The following is a 17,905-nucleotide window of genomic DNA, read 5'->3' as shown; positions in this document are numbered from 1 at the left end:
AAGTTCTAGAAGTTTGTGAGTTTAAATTTTATAAGAGAACCAACAGCTGGACTATTTAAAAGAACTGTCAAAAACGATCCACATAGCGATCAATCTTTAAATGGAAATCCACATTGTTTTTTGGTGCATTCTTTACCCATAAATCAGTAAAATGTGTGGAACCCCCGCTCTGAAATTCAACTCTATAAAAAAATCAGAATTTCCCAAGTTTTTTGTGCTCCTCAAAGAACGTATTAATAAATCTTTACTCTGGGGTCAAAATTCTAGAAAAAAGTACGGATCTGATGAATAATTTAATCTTTTTTTTCCCCAAGAAATTCCCCTTAAATTTGCTCATCAAAAATAGTACTTATCATTTAAGTAGCTAACATTTTAAAAAGTCAATCCTTTGTGTCAGCAGAAGACAATGACATAAACCCATTTTGGCTACCTAATTGCTTAGCATTGCATATACATCTTTCTTTCGAGTTTCCCAAATAACGGGTGATTTCTAAGTTTTTAAATAAATAGTAACCTTCACTTTCTGACAATTTTCAACGACCAAGTTTATTACTTGAGCTCTGTCATTTTACTTGTACCTTTTTGACATTTTCTAACAAAAGATTAGCTTTTCATTCACTGCTTCATTTGTATCTTTTTTAGTTTAAAGAAAATATTTGGCACAAAATTTCACCCTTCTGTCTTGGCTTCTTAATTCCCATTTTCAATGTCACTAAATTTTACTGGCACAATTCTTGCTTTCATTTTCAAACGCCTTTACCAAAAAAATATGCTTGGGAAAAAAAGATATTTAAATCTGTGTCTTGAAATATGCAAAGGGGTTTTTTTGCCCTTTCCCCCTGGTGCAAAGGAAAAGTCGTTTCTTTTTTCCCAGGTTGGCATCGCTAGTAAAGGCAATATTTCCAACATTTTCCTGTGTGACTTCTTCTGCACTGAATCATCAGTTTCACTATTCCTTCTGTCTGAAGTTTGATTTTTTGACTTTTCTTCACTTTTAAGGGCAAAAATTTCACCGAAACATTTTCAAAATCCTCGATTTAAAATTTGAGCATGATTTTTATGTTTGAAAACAATCGCAAAAAGTGTGTAATTTTGCCCCATTTTTATACTCCCCAGAAGGTCCGCCATACAAGATAAAGTCTTCATAACGGGGATTCTTTAAAAATTTTTACTTAGACTCCAAGAAATTCATTCAAAATTTCATTAGTGTTTGCTGTTCACTTTTGACCAATCTCTCAATTTCAACATTAGCATTTTTTAAAGACACTTTTTTCATTAACCAATGTAAAACAACAATACTTTTTTGGGGGGCTAACTTTTAGAGAAAGCCATGACTTTAAAAGCATTTTTTTCTTTAAATTTTTCTGGTACCGTAACTTTTCATCAAAAGGTCTTGGGAAGCATTTACAACAGGTTTAAAATCAACGTACATTTACAAATTTCCTTTAAATTACAACTGGCGACCTCTGGGGCTCTTTAAATTCATAAAAAAGGGGTATACTAAAGCAATTAAACTTTTTTTCTAATGGAAAAGTTTCCAACCCTTTGGGTTAATTGGGCCCCTTATCCCATTTAAAACGACAATTTTGGGACTTTTTCCCCCTGTTTTTTCAGATTTACTTTTTCTACAAACCCATTCCTTGTTATCGACTGATATCACCCCGTTAAAATTTTTCTTTTTTCCTTGCAAATCAAAAAATTTTACTTTGTTAAATGTGTTTGAACCATGTTTATACAGCAACTGCATAAATACAGGCCCAAGTGATATTCTTTCTTAAAACGAAAAACAAGTGTCAATATCTTTCCCCAACCGTCTTCTCTTTTTTTGCAAGCATTCAGCTTAGAGAATGAAAAGGAAATTTTTTTTTGAAATTTCCTTTTACTACCCCAAAACCTTTTCAGCACTTTACACCTTGATCTAATCTCCATTGCTGTTTTGGGAATTCTTTCTCTTTCCCAAATTTTTATGGATTTGATCTTGATTTTCTCTTTGACTTATTTTGTATTTCAAATTTTCTTTGTTTTTTGTATCACTTGTTCGTTTCTCTCTTCTTTGTTTTGCTTCCCAAAGCTTAAAATTTTTTACCCAAACTTTCCCCCTTTTTTTCGACATTTTTCATTTTCTTCTCTTTCTCTCTAAATTCTTAGACTTCTGCTATTGTGCTTGTTTGAGCGTGTCTGCATCTTTCTTTTGATATTTTTCAACGTCTGGCATTGCGCTTTGATTGAAGTAGCGCTGTCTATCTTTTTTTCTGATAATCTTCAGACGTCTGGGATTGCGCTTTTAAATTTAAGCGAGCGCTGTTACTTTTTCGTATTCTTTAGACGTCTGCTATTGTGCATTTATTTGGCGTGTGCTGTCTATCTTTCTTCTGATATTCCCTTTAGACTGTCGGCATTGCCTTTGTTGAAGTGGCGCTGTCATCTTTTTTCGATATTCTTCAGACTGCTGGCATTTCGCTTTGATTTTAAAACGAGCGCTGTCTATCTTTCTTCTGATATTTTTCGACTGTCTGCTATTGTGCATTGTTTAGCGGTGCTGCACTTTCTTCTTTAAATTTTTAGACTGTCTGGGATTGCGCTTTGATTGAACGGCCCTGTCTATCTTCTTCTGAAAACTTCAGACTGTTGCTATTGTGCATTGATTTAGCGTGGTGTCTTTTTTTCTTCTGATATTTTCAACTGCTGGGATTGCGCTTTGAGAATGAGCGCCTATCTTTTTTCTGATATTCTTCAGACTGTCTGGCATTCGCAAATTTATTTAAAGTGTACTCTTTTTTCCTTTTTTTTAAATTCACACTTTTGTCTTTTCTCCTGCATGTAGTTCTATGTTTAAAATTTTTCTCGAAGGCTCTTTTTCTTATTTGTTTTTCTTAATTTTCTTCTTTGCATTTATCTTGAAATACTTGTATGGGGGTTTCAGAGTATACAGTTCGAATTTGTGGCCAAAGTATTTTTTTCACGCAGAATATGATGACAGGGACTTCTTTTTCCTCTTATTTGTCACAGTTTTTCCCCTTCATTTAAGCCAGGGCCAGTAACAACCTGAATGATTTCAAACATTTGTTCATTAAAAAAATTTGTTGTTACAATAAACTTGGGAAAACGTCGGCATAGTCAAATTGCGTGTAATGTCGCAACATACTGTCATACAAGGCATACATTATGTAAAAAAATCTTTTAACTGGTGAAACGAAAATAAGAATTTATGCTCCATTTACTGGGCACCCCCTTTGACATGTGAATGTGAATCAAAAAAAATTTGGTCTTCCTTCTTAAAAAACTGAAAAATTGATCCCATCATAAGTAGCAAGTAAGAGGATTTAAATGCGATCCAATGATATAAAGGAAAGGGAAATCATTGTACAAACTGTTTGTGCAAACACCAGAAGACCCAGACTTGGTAACAGAAATCTGTTTTTCATGAAAAATATTTACTGAAATTTACAAATTTACAGGAAAATTTCCCAAATCATTTTTTCTTTGAGCCTTGGCAGTTTTTTTTATAAATGAAAACCCCCTCTAAAAGAACATTACCAAGTCTTTGCTGCAATTCAACCTTGAATAATTAGCTGAATCAAGGGAAAACATAGCATTTAATGGCATTTCCCCGCCCCTGACCTACACTGAAAATATTTCACCTTGATGAAAGACCCGGATAAATACATCAAACTTGGCTTTAGAGTGTATTGAAAAATGGTGCAGCACTATAAAAGGGTTTACAAACAGCAAACAATGATTCAATTTAATGTAAACATAGTAAAAAAAACTGGAGATTTTATCAGTTTCCTTTTGGGTTTTTCATGCAAGTCACTTGGATGCCCCTAGAAAAATTTTGCATACAGCTTGTTAAGTCTCAAATATATCATTTTGGCAAATCACAACAAATCATTCGTTAAAACACAGCAAATCATCAAGCAAAAACATCAATCAATCTCAAGTTCACAATCAGTATCAACAATCAAAGTTCCGCAGAGGCCAGAGGGCCAGAAAGGGGGCATCGACCCCCATTGCTTTCCATGCCCCGTCAAAACAATATCAATCAAATTTTCAAGTTCCAGCGCAGAGGCCCAGAGGGCTCAAAGGCGGGGATAACCCCCCTTGCTTCCCCGGCCCCGCACAGATAGACCAAAGACCTATCTGTACCCCTACCCGATGGCCCGACCGAGCGACATTTGGCACAGGCCCCATGGGCCTGTGGATCTCCCCCACCCCCAAACGTGTACTGCACGGTTTACCCATTCAACTCAACCCAAAACCTGAAAAAGTAAATCAAATTTAAAAACTTTAAAAATTTTTGGGTTCCCAAAAAAATTACAGAACACTTGTACATTCCCAAAAAAATTCACAACACTTTTAACCCTAAAAATCAGTAAAAAAGTTTAGACTAAATTTTTGAAGAAATCGTTGTAAGTGAAATAAAGCTAACATACAACTTAAGGACTCAATGTTTTTTAAAACTTTTGGGGTTCATTACCTAACCCCAAAGCAACCCCCTATCGTTGTCTTTTCTCTTTCATGTAGCTTTTTAGCCTTCCCGGCTTTGGGTACCGACTTCTTTTTTAAATTTTTCATCCTAAGTACAAATGTAATAGAAATATAGTAAGACATTTCTCAATAAACAAATATTTACGAAAAATTTTTTGTAAGTGGGAGAAATGTTTCAACTTTTTCAGAATAATTATTTTTAAGCTTGGGCTCCCGTTGCCTCACACAAGAAAAGGGTTTGGGAAACCATATACAAATCGTAAGCTAAGTACAACCTTTACAGGAAAAATGAAATATCATCTAGCTATAAACTATAAAAAAATTGGGTTCAGTAAAAGTGACCTTGATCTTACCCAAAATTTTTGGTCTCAAGCTGTGGTCCAAAGGATATAACTATCAGAAGACTAAAAACAAGCTTGTACATGTTTAAAAAGACAAACTACCACTTAACTTTACCCTCCATTTTCTTCTCAGCACTGACCCCTTTTATTAAACAAAAATTAGAAATGGGTCCTGGAAAAAAAAAAATATTTCTGTTTGCATTTAAATTATATTACCTCACTCCTGGAAGTCCCCTATCTATGCTCTCTCAATCAACACCTGAAGTCCCCTTAAAAGTCACCTCCTCCAAAACTAGAATAGTCTTACCACTTATCTCCCACTATCGTATGTTTCAATCACTATTTTTACTTTCGTCAATCATTTTTTTACCCCAATAACACAATAAATTAAAAAACAAAATAAATTGTCACAAAGAAATTTTTCAGAAAAATTTTTAGAAGGCTCAAGTTTTACTAGAAGAAAAAAAAAAGTTGTTAGTCAAAAATAAGATTTATGACAAGTTATACTTAGCAAAAAATTTGTTTTTGTTTTTTTTGGGTTTAACGCGTTTTTTCCAGATTTTATCATGAAAAGGGGCGGGTTAAAACCCAATAGTGTTCCTGGATTCTGTACCAGTACAAACCTGTTCTCCGCAAGTAACTGCCAATTCCCCCCAGAATCAAGGTGGGGACTAAGATTTTCAGACACAATGTCTTTTTTATTCAAAAGAAAAGATATAATTTTTAAAAATTTTAAAAAAGACAATATTTCATTCCAAATTAATTTGGGAAGAGCTCAATGACTGAGTGCTGTAACTCAAAACACTCGCTCTTCAGCTTTGGGTTTTAAATCTCTTCACTCGGGCATTTAAATTTTGGTCATGTTGGAAAACTGAAAACTGTTAAAAGTAATCACACATTTGTTGCACATCTTCATTAAAAAAAACACCATAATGTTCCCCGAACGCTTAGCGGGCTACCATGACAATTTTTTTTAACTGAGCCCAGATCAAACAAACATTTTTGAGCAACTTTTATGAAAAAATTCAACAAATGCTCAAGGGGTCAAAAAGTCCCTTTACAAGCATGTTTACGGAACTTACTTTTACAATCCAGGAAAATTTTTTTAATATAAAAAATATGTTCACTTAAAGTATATCATAAAACTCTTTCAAAGAAATTTCAGATATGAAAAAAATAAAGCAAAACATAAAGTGAAACCATGTTCAACCAGGAAGTGTTCTCCCTGGAAGAGGTCCTTTTCCCAAAATTGGTAATTTTTTAAAAAAAATGTGTGTTTATTTTAAAGGATCAGATCCGAATTTTTTCTTTTATTTGAAAAATTTTTAATAGAAAGGACTACTGATAGCAAAAAAATTATTTAACCACAGAATTAAACAAATCTTTTTTTTACCTGGCACTTCCCCTACGCTGAGCCTGCAAAACCAATAAAAAAAATTGTTTGTTAATAATGCAATCAATAATTTGGAAAGGGTACAAATTCTGTTTTTGCAGAATTTTTGCGTTTTAAAAAAAAAATTTTTCTGCCACAAGCAGAAATTTTAAAAATAATGTTTTTTTTTTTTTCCTCGGGCACAGATCAAGATCCCCTCCAACTGGAAAACCTAAAAGATAAAAAACTCATCAAGGTTTAAAATTCTGACCAATTTTTTTAGGAAATTCCCTTGAAAAAGAATTTGGGCCCCCGGGGGTCAAAAGGGTTTTTCTGTTTTTTTGACCTACTACTAGTTTTTGAACGCGATGACCCAATTTCGAACCCGACTAGATATCATCAAAAAGGGAAAATTCTGACCAATATCGTGAAAATCCATTGAAAAAAAAAGGCTTCTGGAGGTCATAAAGGTTTTTTTTATTTTTAGACCCATGACCTAGTTTTTGACCACAGTTACCAATTGCGAAATTGACCTAGATTCTCAAGAATATATAGCCAACTTTCATACAGATCCCCTGACAAATATCGCCCCTAAGAGGTCACATGGTTTTTTCTATTAGTGCCCTAATGACCTAAGTTTTGACGGCACATGACCCCAGTTCAAAAAGAACTAGACATCAACAAGGTGCATCTGCTATTTTCATAAAATCCTCGAAAAGTTTTGGGTTCTAGAGAGGTCCAAGGCTTTTCTATTTTTTTGACCTACTGACCTAGTTTTTTAAAGGCAAGTGACCCATTTTCAAATTTGAACGAGATATCATCTAAGTGAAAAATCCTACTAATTTTCTGAAGATCCATTTAAAAGTAGGACTCTAAAGAGGGCACAAGGTTTTTTCTATTATTTGCCTACTACCTAGTTTTTTTAAGGCAGGTCCACTTTCAAAATGAACTAGATTCATCTAAGGAACATCCTGACAAATTTTTATGAAGCTCCATTAAAAGTATGGACCTAAAGGGTCAAAGGTTTTTTCTATTTTTATAGCTTGACCAATTTTTTGACCGCAGTTGACCCAGTTTTTGAATTGACCTAGATATCATAAAAATGAACATTCAGACCAATTTCATACAGATCCCATAAAAAAAAATGGCCTCTGAGAGGTCACAAAATTTTTTTATTATTTGACCCACTGACCGTTTTTAACCCATTGACCCCCGTTTTAAACCTGCCCGATATCTTTAAGATAACATTTAACCCAAATTTTATCAGATCCCATAAAAATTCGCCCTAAAAGGTACAACGTTTTTCTATTTTTTGACCTACTGACCAGTTTTTGACCGCGGTTACCCAGTTTGAAATTTACTAGTATCATAAGGTGAACATTTGACCAATTTTATGAAGCCATTAGAAATATGGCCCCTAGGAGGGACAAGGTTTTTTTTATTTTTTTTTACCTACTGACCTGTTTTTTACGGCACGTGACCCACTTTCAAAACTTTATCTAGATATCTCAAGGTGGGAAATTTCAACTTTCATGAAGACCATTTAAAAATATGGTCTTAGAGAGGGGCAAAGGTTTTTTTTTTTTTAACCTACTGACCTGTTTTTAACCGCAGGTGACCCCGTTCGAATTGACCCAGATATCATCAAATGAACATTCAGACCCCTTTTATAAAGTCCCAGAAAAAAAGTGCCCCAGAGAGGCACAAGCAAAATTTACGCACGGGGCGCCGGACGCCGACGGACGCACGGACGGCCACGCGACGGGCACGGCGCGCTTTAAAAAGCCCACACTGTCACTTTGGACAGTGAGCTAAAAAAAATTTAATTTTAAAAAAAAATTATTTGGGATTGATTATGGAACAACTTAAACTAACCCATCTCGACACCTCATGTCTGATGGTATACAGGTAGGGTCTAGGAGAAAAGTAGCCAGTTTCCTTTTAATTGCAAAGTGGCAAGCAAGGGCTGCTACTGGTCACATCTTTGGTATGACACAGCCCGGCAGCAAACCCATAACCTCCTGCTATCAAAGCAGGTGCTCTACCACAAGGCTACTGAGGCTGTTCTGAACTTTGTTTCTTATACCTTGCAACTCTATATTTACCAAAATAACTCAGTATTTATTGACTTCTAGGGACTGTTCTTACATAAATTTTGATCTTTAATCCAGCAACAGCCTATTTTGTTTTTGCAAACTTTGTAACAATGCAAACATATGATCAGTACATCTAGAAATGTAAATTTTTTCATACTTTCCTTGTACAATGTACATGTATGTTTGGAGTTTGTGTAGTAGTATTGTAAAATCGCATAGAAATCTGACCATCATCCAATACCAAACCCTCCCTAAAACAAGAGCTGTTCGTAAGACAGCCAATGTTCGACTATTCAAATTATTGTCCCAGAAGCAGGAAAATATTACCCTAAATATTAAAATATATAATGAGTTTCAATCCAGTATCTGCATTAGTTTTGGAGAGTAACTTGCATGCAAAACTTTAACCAGAAGTTTAAGTTCAAAAGGGGACATAATTTGACCGAAATGCATGTCAGAGTTATGGGACTAGATGCAATCAACTAGTTTTATAACCCCGAAGGCACCTGTGTGTGTAGTTTCAATTCAATATCTGCATTAGTTTTGGAGATAATAACTTGCATGTAAAACTTTAACCCGGATTTTCTAAGTCAAAAAGGGGGCATAATATGCCCAAAATACATGTCAGAGTTATGGGACTTGACCCAGTGAGGTTGATAATTGATCTAGAAAAAGAAAAAATAAGTTTCAAATCTATATGCCTTTAAGTAATAGCTGTATGTACTTGCACGCAAAACATTAACCAGGACTTTCTAAGTCCAAAAGGGGGCATAAATTGGCCAAAATGCAGGTCAAAGTTATGGGACTTGATGCAATCAACTAGCTTTATAACCCTGAAGACACATGTGAAGTTTTAACTCAATATCTGCATTAGTTTTGGAGATAGTAACTTGCATGTAAAACTTTAACCAGGATTTTCTAAGTCCAAAAGGGGGCATAATTTGCTCAAAATACATGTCAGAGTTATGGGACTTGACCCAGTGAGGTGGGTAATTGACCTAGAAAAAGAAAAAATAAGTTTCAAATCTATATGCCTTTAAGTAATAGCCATATGTAATTGCATGCAAAACTTTAACCAAGGTGTGACGCTGACAACGACACCAGGGTGAGTAGAATAGCTAGACTATTCTTCGAATAGTTGAGCTAAAAATCAAGTAAGTGCAGTTTTCTTGTCAATTATCAGGTTAAAACAAGGAGCTGCGTTCAATAAACGCTTGATGCCCCCAGTGGCATCCTTGTCGACAGATTTTGCACCTAAGTCCAAAATGAGGTAAAGGGTAAAACTGAGGTCATTTGATGTTGAAGATGAGGAATGGAAAACAGTTTACATCTGTATTAGTATAAAATTCATTCTTGTAAGGGGTATTGATAGCTAGACGAAAGGGTCCCATTTGGTTAACAAAGAGATGGCCCTATAAAGCAACCTAAGTCCAAAATGAGGTCAAGGTCAAACTGAGGTCAGGTGATGTCTGAAGATGAGGAATGGTCACAGGTTACATCTGCATTAGTAGCAAGTCATTCTAGTAAGGGGTATTGATGCTAGACGAAACGGTCCCATTTGGTTAACCTCGTATGGACGGACGACAGGACAATTACTATATGCCTTCCGCATCAGTAGATGCTGGGGGCATAAAAATATTGACTGTAGACCAAGTGATGCATTTCTAAATGTTAACAGTATATATTACATCCAAAAACACTGTACAATAGCCTGTACAAACCAAGTGCCTAAGTAAAGATCAGTAACATGTTAGTCCTACATGCTCAGTGCTGCTAAAGAACACAAAGTGGTTGTAGAAACGATCAGTAGGAAAGTACAGTAAAAACTCTGTCTGGACTAATTCAAGAGTCTGGTTTTCAGAGGATTCCAGTTTTCAGAGGATTTTGCACAAATTCCGATAGGGTTTATATAATTTTATTCTTATGTATATTTTTATTTATTTCATCTGACTGTATTATGTTCAATGTCTTTTAGGTTTTTCTTTTTCAAAATTTGCATTATATATCTCTGTTTTATGTTAAAACTAGGGCTGTGGATCGTCAGACAAGTGGCGATCCGATCCGATCCGCGAGTCGGGGCTGACAATTCACAGATCGAACCACGGATTATCAGCAACAACTTATAATGATGCAGAAATGCAAGCCTGTTATTTTTGTACTATTTTCTTTATGGAATCTAAACTTTGCAGTTCTCATGGTGCTCAGTTTAATAGTTTTGACCTATGTTTAATGTTTTTCTCATTAATTAAAGTCAGGTTTCGCAGGTGGACTTCTGTAATATTCGGCCATTCTTGCAGATGAACGATATGACCGTCGGTCATTAATATCACAATATTTAGTAACAGTTCCGTTTTTTTTGATAAGAAATTTTATTTTTTTTGGACAGGGATTTCGTATCTAATTTTTTATTGAATTTAATTACTTAAATGTAAATGTTTATTCACTGTTTTGACAGATTTCATTTTAATTTTAGTTTCGAATATAAGACCGATGTTAACTCTACCCTAAGACATTTGTTTACATCCGTTAGAATCTGACAGCGTGTAATCGTCTAAGATGTGCAAAAAAAATCATTAAAGACGTTTAATGGGGCTTTAATTTGTTTATTGATAAAATTTATACATATTGCATGTATTAAAAACAAGAGATCACAGAGTGATTTTGGCGCCCACCAATGTGCCATTTTGAGTGTTCCAAATTTAAAGACTTACTGACTACCTCAAGGTCAAATTTCTTTTCCCGTAACACAACACTGTGCATGTGGTCCCAAATTCGAAAGCTGTAGCTTGAGAATGTGAAAGTAGGTCACTAGATCAATTTAAAGGGACGAAATGTGAAAGTAGTCACTAGGTCAAAATCAAGGTCAAATTACACTTCAGAACACAAATTTATGCATGTGGTCCAAATTTAAAGCCTGTACTTTCAAAAATGTGAAAGTAGGTCACTAGGTTAATGTCAAGGCCCAATTTTTGTTTCGGTACACAATCCTATGCATGTGGTCTAAATTTGAAGCCTGTAGCTACAGAAATTTTGATAGTAGTTCACTAGGTCAATCTTAAGGTCAAAGTTCATTTCGGTACACAAAACTATGCAAGTGGTCCAAATTTGAAGGCTGTAGCTCGAGAAATGTGAAAGTAGGTCACTAGGTCAAAATCAAGGTCAAATTTTATTTCGGAACACAGAACTATGAAATGGTTCCAACTTTGAAGCCTGAACCTTCAAAAAGTGAAAGTAGGGCACTAGGTCAATGTAAAGGTCAAAGTTTGTTTCGGTACACAAAACTATGCATGTGGTCCAAATTTGAAGGCTGTAGTTTTGAGAAATGTGAAAGTAGGTCAGTAGGTCAAAATCAAGGTCAAATTCCATTTCGGACATGAAACTATGCATGTGGCCCAAAATTTTGAAGCTGTACCTTCAAAAATGTAAAAGAGGTCACTGGGTTTCAATGTCAAGGTCAAAGTTCTTTTCAGTGCACAAAACAAAGCATGTGGTCCAAATTTGAAGGCTGTAGCTACAGAAATGGTGAAAGTAGGTCACTAGGTCAAAATCAAGGTCAACTCATGTCAAGGTTCATCTTGCCACTCAAAACCAAAACATGTGGTCCAAATTTGAATGTTGTAGGTTATTGACAAGAAGATTTTAAAATATTTTCCCTATAAAGTCTATATGCCCATGTGTCCCCCATGGACGGGGCCATATTTGACCCTGGGGGATAATTTGAACAAACTTGGTAGAGAACCACTTGATGATGCAAACATTACAAATGCCAAAGCCCTGGGGCTTGTGGTTTGGACAAGAAGATTTTCAAATTTTTTCCCTATATAAGTCTATGTAAACCCTGTGACCCCTGGGGCGGGGCCAAAATTTGACCCTGGGGGGATAATTTGAACAATCTTAGTAGAAGACCACTAGATGATTTCATATACAAAAAAATCAAAGCCCTAGGCCCTGTGGTTTTGAACAAGAGGTTTTTCAAAGTTTTTCCCTATAAAGTCTATATAAACCATGGACCCCCGGGGCGGGCCATTATTAGACCCCAAGGAAAAAATTTTGAATAAATTTGGGTAAGGACCACTAGATGGTGCTTCATACTTAATATCAAAGCCCTAGGCTCTGTGGTTTTGGACAAGAAATTTTCAAAGTTTTTCCCAAATAAAATCTATGTAAATTATAGAAATAAACAAAGGGCCATAACTCACTAAAAATTGTTGAACCAGCCCTGATTTTCGGGGGGACACAACTAGGGAAATCAATACATCATTCTGACAAAGTTTGGTCAAAATCCACCTTAGTTTCTGAGGAGATGCATAACGAGAAATTGTTAACGGACGGAAGGACGGACGGACTGACGGACGGATGGACGGAAGGACGACGGACCACGGACGCAGAGTGATTTGAATAGCCCACCATCTGATGATGGTGGGCTAAAAAGATGGCAATCCAACGATCTTGACAATGACAAATATCCGTACTCGAACTTTTGGTCAAACTCGTGAATATCCGAGTACTCGGATACTCGTTACAGCCCTAACAACTTCCCTTTATAACTCAAAGGTTGAAAACTATAGTTTCAAGAAAGAGGTTTAACAAAAAAAGAAATCAAAAACCTTGAGGCTGTTGCCAGTGCCATGGCATTTGGTTCTTGTACTAGTTTATCTTTACAGGTGTCTTCAAACCATGCTTCAAATTGTTTCATAGGATCTTTACTAGCAAGATCTATCACATCAAACGTGGAATCCGTCCTATGATAGGGTTGTCTCATACCTGAAAAATACAGAGCAATGGATAAGCTGCATATTTGTTTCATAGGTTGCTTCGGTAGAGTTTAAAATGTTGCTACTTGAGCCGACCTTCGTCTATCCATGGCAACATATTTATTTGCATGGGCAGTGTGTTCTACCTTCTAGACTCTACTGGCAAGAGGACTGTAATGATAATAAATATTATATATTTAGATATATATTTATTCGACAATAACAACTAGAGTTGTCACTGGAGTGACGAATTATACCCCCACAATATGGCCTTGTCACAGAACTAAGCCAATGTCAAAGCTGAACTTGCTTGACCTTAGACCTACTGACCTCAAAATCAATAGAGGTCATCTGCTCTATAATGTTTCATGATCCTCGGCCCAAGCGTTCTCAAGTTATTGTCCGGAAAAGGTTTAATAAACCTTGACCTTGGAACCCAATAATTAGGGGTCATCTGCTGGTCATGACCAACCTCCCTATTAAATTTCATGATCCTAGTCCCAAGCGTTGTGAATTGTTGTCCAAAAACCCCGTTTAAAGTGTTCCGGGCACTGTGACCTTGACCTGGCCCTGCTGACCTCAAATCTTTAGGGGTCATCTGCTGGTCATAACCAAACCTCGCTATCAATTTCATGATCCTAGGCCCAAACGTTCTCAAGTTATCATCCGGAAACAGTTTAATTGTTTCATGTTATTGTGACCTTGACCTTTGACGTACTAACCTCAAAGTCAAACAAGACCTGTATTTAATCATGTTACACCTGTGTACAAAAATTTAAGATCCTAGACCCAAACGTTCTCAAGTTATCATCTGGGAAACCATTTAACTGTTCCGAGTCACGTGACCTTAAACCTTTGACCTACAGCCTCAAATTTGAACTTGGCCTGTAATTTCATGATGTTAACATCTGTGTATCAAAAATTATGATCCTAGGCCCAAGTGTTCTCAGTTTCATCCGGAAACCTTTTAACTGTTCCGAGTCACTGTGACCTTGACCTTTGACCTACAGACCCCAAAGTCGAACTTGACCTGTATTTCATGATGTTAGACCCGTGTACCAAAATATATGATCATAAGCCCAAGCGTTCTCAAGTTATCATCCGGAAACCGTTTAACTTCAGGTTCCCTGTGACCTTGACCTTTGACCTATTTTCCCCAAATTTGAACTTGACCTGTATTTTCTATGTTATACCTGTGTACCAAAAAATAATCAAATCAGTCAAGACTTTCATGAGTTCATCCGGAAACCACAAAAACCAACGGACCGACCAACCGCCAAGCTCACTCCTATATACGCCCCCCCCCCCCCCCCCCCCAAACTTTGTTTAGTGGGGGTATAATGATGTACGTGTATATCACTTATCGTAGCGATGGCGAGTGCAATGATCCATTGCTTTATTTCATAACATCATTGTTGTAGTTACGGGTGGCGGGTTAGTATATTGTGAGTGAACGTATAACGGGATCATGTATAGGACAAAATAGCGATCAATATATAGGAGATAGGGCCAGGAGTTTGACTGTACTTAGTTATACGCTGGACTCGTAGTAATATTTAAGTTATTTCCCCTTAATAGTAAGGTTTAGGGAAAAGGGATGAATACAAACGAAAACAACAGGCTGATTAAATATCATGTTTTATAAATGTTTTATTTAATACAATGGATGGTAAATATCTGACCCTACCACATATGGATAAACATCGGATTAAATTTGTAATATATACAATAGAATTTTGTTTTCATGCATATTAAAATTCATGTGTAGAACAAAAATACCCAATTCTCATCCTGATGCATGCGTTTCATCATAAATGGCCTGCAGAATTTAATGATTTTCGCTTGTAGTCTCAGAAAATCCAAAAACATTATAATTCATAATATTATATATTCTGAAAATAATCTTTAATTATCATTGCATAATAAAAGACATGGAATTTCCCCCAGATAAATAAAATTAACCTTTGAGGGAAAACAAATCATGGTCGCTACCAGGGATCAAACTCCCACTTAATCAAACTTAAGGGTTAACCCAAAAGCAAAGCTATTAACCCTTAGCCTGCTGCAGGCGAATTTAACAGCCTTTGCAAACAGCTTGGAACCAGATCAGACGCCGATTAAATCGGCGTCTGATCAGGTTCCAAGCTGTTTGCTACTCTGACAATATTTCTTCCAATTTTGGAGCAAATTGAATGAACTTATGAACTTTACAATTTTAGCAGACGACATTTCCAGCAGACGACAATTTATCTAGCATGCTAAGGGTTAAAGTAGCCTACAAACCTACTATGGCTACAATTCTCCCCTTAACTTTTTAAAGGTGGTCAATCACTTTTAAGCAACATATTACCACATTTTTCAGTTTTTATATACAGTCAAACCTGTGTTAAAGACCACCTCCGAACAGAGACTATTTGGCACTAAAGACCACATGTTTTGTTTCCTATTTTAACATTTACAGAGTATTTTTGACCTGTGAATAAAGATCACCTCTCAATAAAGACCACATTTTGGCTCTCATAAGGGCGGTCTTTATAGACAGGTTTGACTGTATTCTGAAAGAGATTTAATTAAGGAACAAAAAAGACCCACTACAATGAGTTAGATCTCCATTGGAAATGTATATTTTATGACCTTTTTTATAAACTTTTTTATAAACTTCTGTAATTACCTCCCTTAAATAGAAATTATTTAAAAAGTGGACTATTTCTTTTAATGTCAATATCATATCTAGTTTTTCAGCATTTGATAAATATTGAGATATTTCTGAAACAATAAGAGCTGTCCTTAAGACAGCATGCTCAACTTGTCAGTGCTTGACTCTGAATTAGAGCTTTGCCAGTAAAAACTTTATAAAACTTTAACCAAATTTTAAGTTAAAAAGGGACATAACTCTGTCAAAATTCAAATCAGAGTTATGGGGATTGTTTCTCATGGTGTAGACTTTGACAGTTAATAACTGTTTTAAGTTTCAAGTTAAAAGCTTTGATAGTGACAGAGATATTTGACTTTATCAAATTTAACCAAAAATTCTAAGTTAAGAAGGGGCATAACTCAAAATTCATATCAGAGTTATAGGGATTGTTTCTCCTGGTGTAGACTTTGACAATAAATAACTATTTTAAGTTTCAAGTCAATAGCTTTGATAGTAAGAGAGATATTTGGTGTTATCAAAAACTTTAACCAAAAAATTCCAAGTTAAAAAGAGGCATAACTCTGTCAAAATTCATTAGGATTGTTTCTCCTGGCTTCAGTATAGTAAATAGATAGTAAATAACTACTTTAAGCTTCAAGTCAATAGCTTTGATAGTAACAGAGATGTCTGACTTTATCAAAAACTTTAACCAACGGCGACGTTGACGCGGATGCCGGGGCGAGTGCAATAGCTCTACTTTTACTTGAAATGTCGAGCTAAAAATCTGTCAAATAATGAGGAAACATAATAAAGTACATGCCGTGTATACGGTACCGAAGTCATGTGTGTTTGCTTCTAGACTAGTTAGATAACAAGAGGGTCATGATGACCCTATATTACTCACCTGTTAATCTTGGCCTAGGAATCATCAAGATAAACATTCTGACCATGTTTCATGAAGATAGGGTCATAAATGTAGCCTCTACAGTGTTAACAAGCTTTCCTTTTGATTTGCGTGGTGACCTAGTTTTTGACCCCACATGACACAGTTTCGAACCTGACCTAGGAATCATCAAGATAAACTTTCTGACCAAGTTTCATGAAGATAGGATCATGAATGTGGCCTCTAGGGTGTTAACAAGCTTCTTTTGATTTGACCTGGTGACTAGTTTTTGACCCCGCATGACCTAGTTTCGAACCTGGCCTAGAGATCATCAAGATTAACATTCTGTGCAAGTTTGCTTCAAATCAATCCATAAATGAAACCTCTATATGGCTGAAAGGGTCAGAATAGAAAAATTTTCCACTTCAGGGGCAGAACCCATGATGGAATCCAGCCGGTTTTCAAAAGGAACCAAGATCTTATTGTGACTTAAGTTGTGTGTAAGTGTGGTTAAACCAAATGTAAAATGTCACTTCTATCGTGTTCACAAAGTAAAAGTTAACAAATTTTGTCTCTATCAGGGGTCAATCAGGGGCCTTAATTCTGGAACCCATGATTGGATCTGATGGATTCATCATGGAATCCAAATCTATTGTTGTTTAAGATATTTTGCAAGTTTGTATCAAATCAAACCATAAATGAAGTCTCTTTATGGCTGCAACAGCCAAAATCTTTAAGGGGCCATAACTCTGGAACCCATGATAGGATCTGGCCAGTTTATGGAAGGAAGTGAGGTATTATGCCAATAAAAGTTGGGTCCAAGTCTGATTAAAATTGATTACAAAATGTGGTCTCTATCGTGCCCAAAAGCCAAAAATAGCAAATTTTGGCCCTTTAAGGGGCCTTAACTCTTGAACCCATGATGGGATCTGGCCAGTTTTCGAAAGGAACAGAGATATTATGCCAATACAAGACGTGTGCAACTCTGATTAAAACTGATCGCAAAATGTGATCTCTATCGTGTTCACACGCTAAAAATAGCAAATTTTGGCCCTTTCAGGGACCATAACTCTGGAACCCAAGTTGGAATCTTGCCAGTTTTCAAAACGAACCAAGATATTATACCAATTCAAGTTGTGTGCAAGTCTGATTAAAATTCATCTTTAAGGGGCCTTAACTCTGGAACCCATGTTGGGATCTGGCCAGTTTTCATAAGGAACTGAGATATTATACCCATGTAGGGATAACGCATGTTTTTTCGTGTTATAAACCCCCCCCCCACCCCCCTGTGACCCAGATTTAAACTTGACTTAAAGATCATCAAGATTAACATTCT

The 17,905-nt window shown here is 35.9% G+C and overlaps 1 protein-coding gene across 3 annotated transcripts in view; it reads right to left on the bottom strand.

The window, feature by feature from the left end:
* The window catches only part of LOC123532655 (pyridoxine-5'-phosphate oxidase-like), a 61,566-nt gene that overhangs the window by 30,354 nt on the left and 13,307 nt on the right, over positions 1 to 17,905 (bottom strand). For all 3 annotated transcript variants that reach the window (XM_045314175.2, XM_045314177.2, XM_045314176.2), the window contains exon 2: positions 12,905 to 13,061. In XM_045314175.2, coding sequence (XP_045170110.2) covers positions 12,905 to 13,061 — 157 coding nt within the window. The remainder of the gene's footprint in view (positions 1 to 12,904; positions 13,062 to 17,905) is intronic.

The sequence above is a fragment of the Mercenaria mercenaria genome, chromosome 11 (assembly GCF_021730395.1).
Source record: "Mercenaria mercenaria strain notata chromosome 11, MADL_Memer_1, whole genome shotgun sequence".
Taxonomy (NCBI): domain Eukaryota; kingdom Metazoa; phylum Mollusca; class Bivalvia; order Venerida; family Veneridae; genus Mercenaria; species Mercenaria mercenaria.
This window is presented reverse-complemented; position numbering and strand designations above follow the sequence as displayed.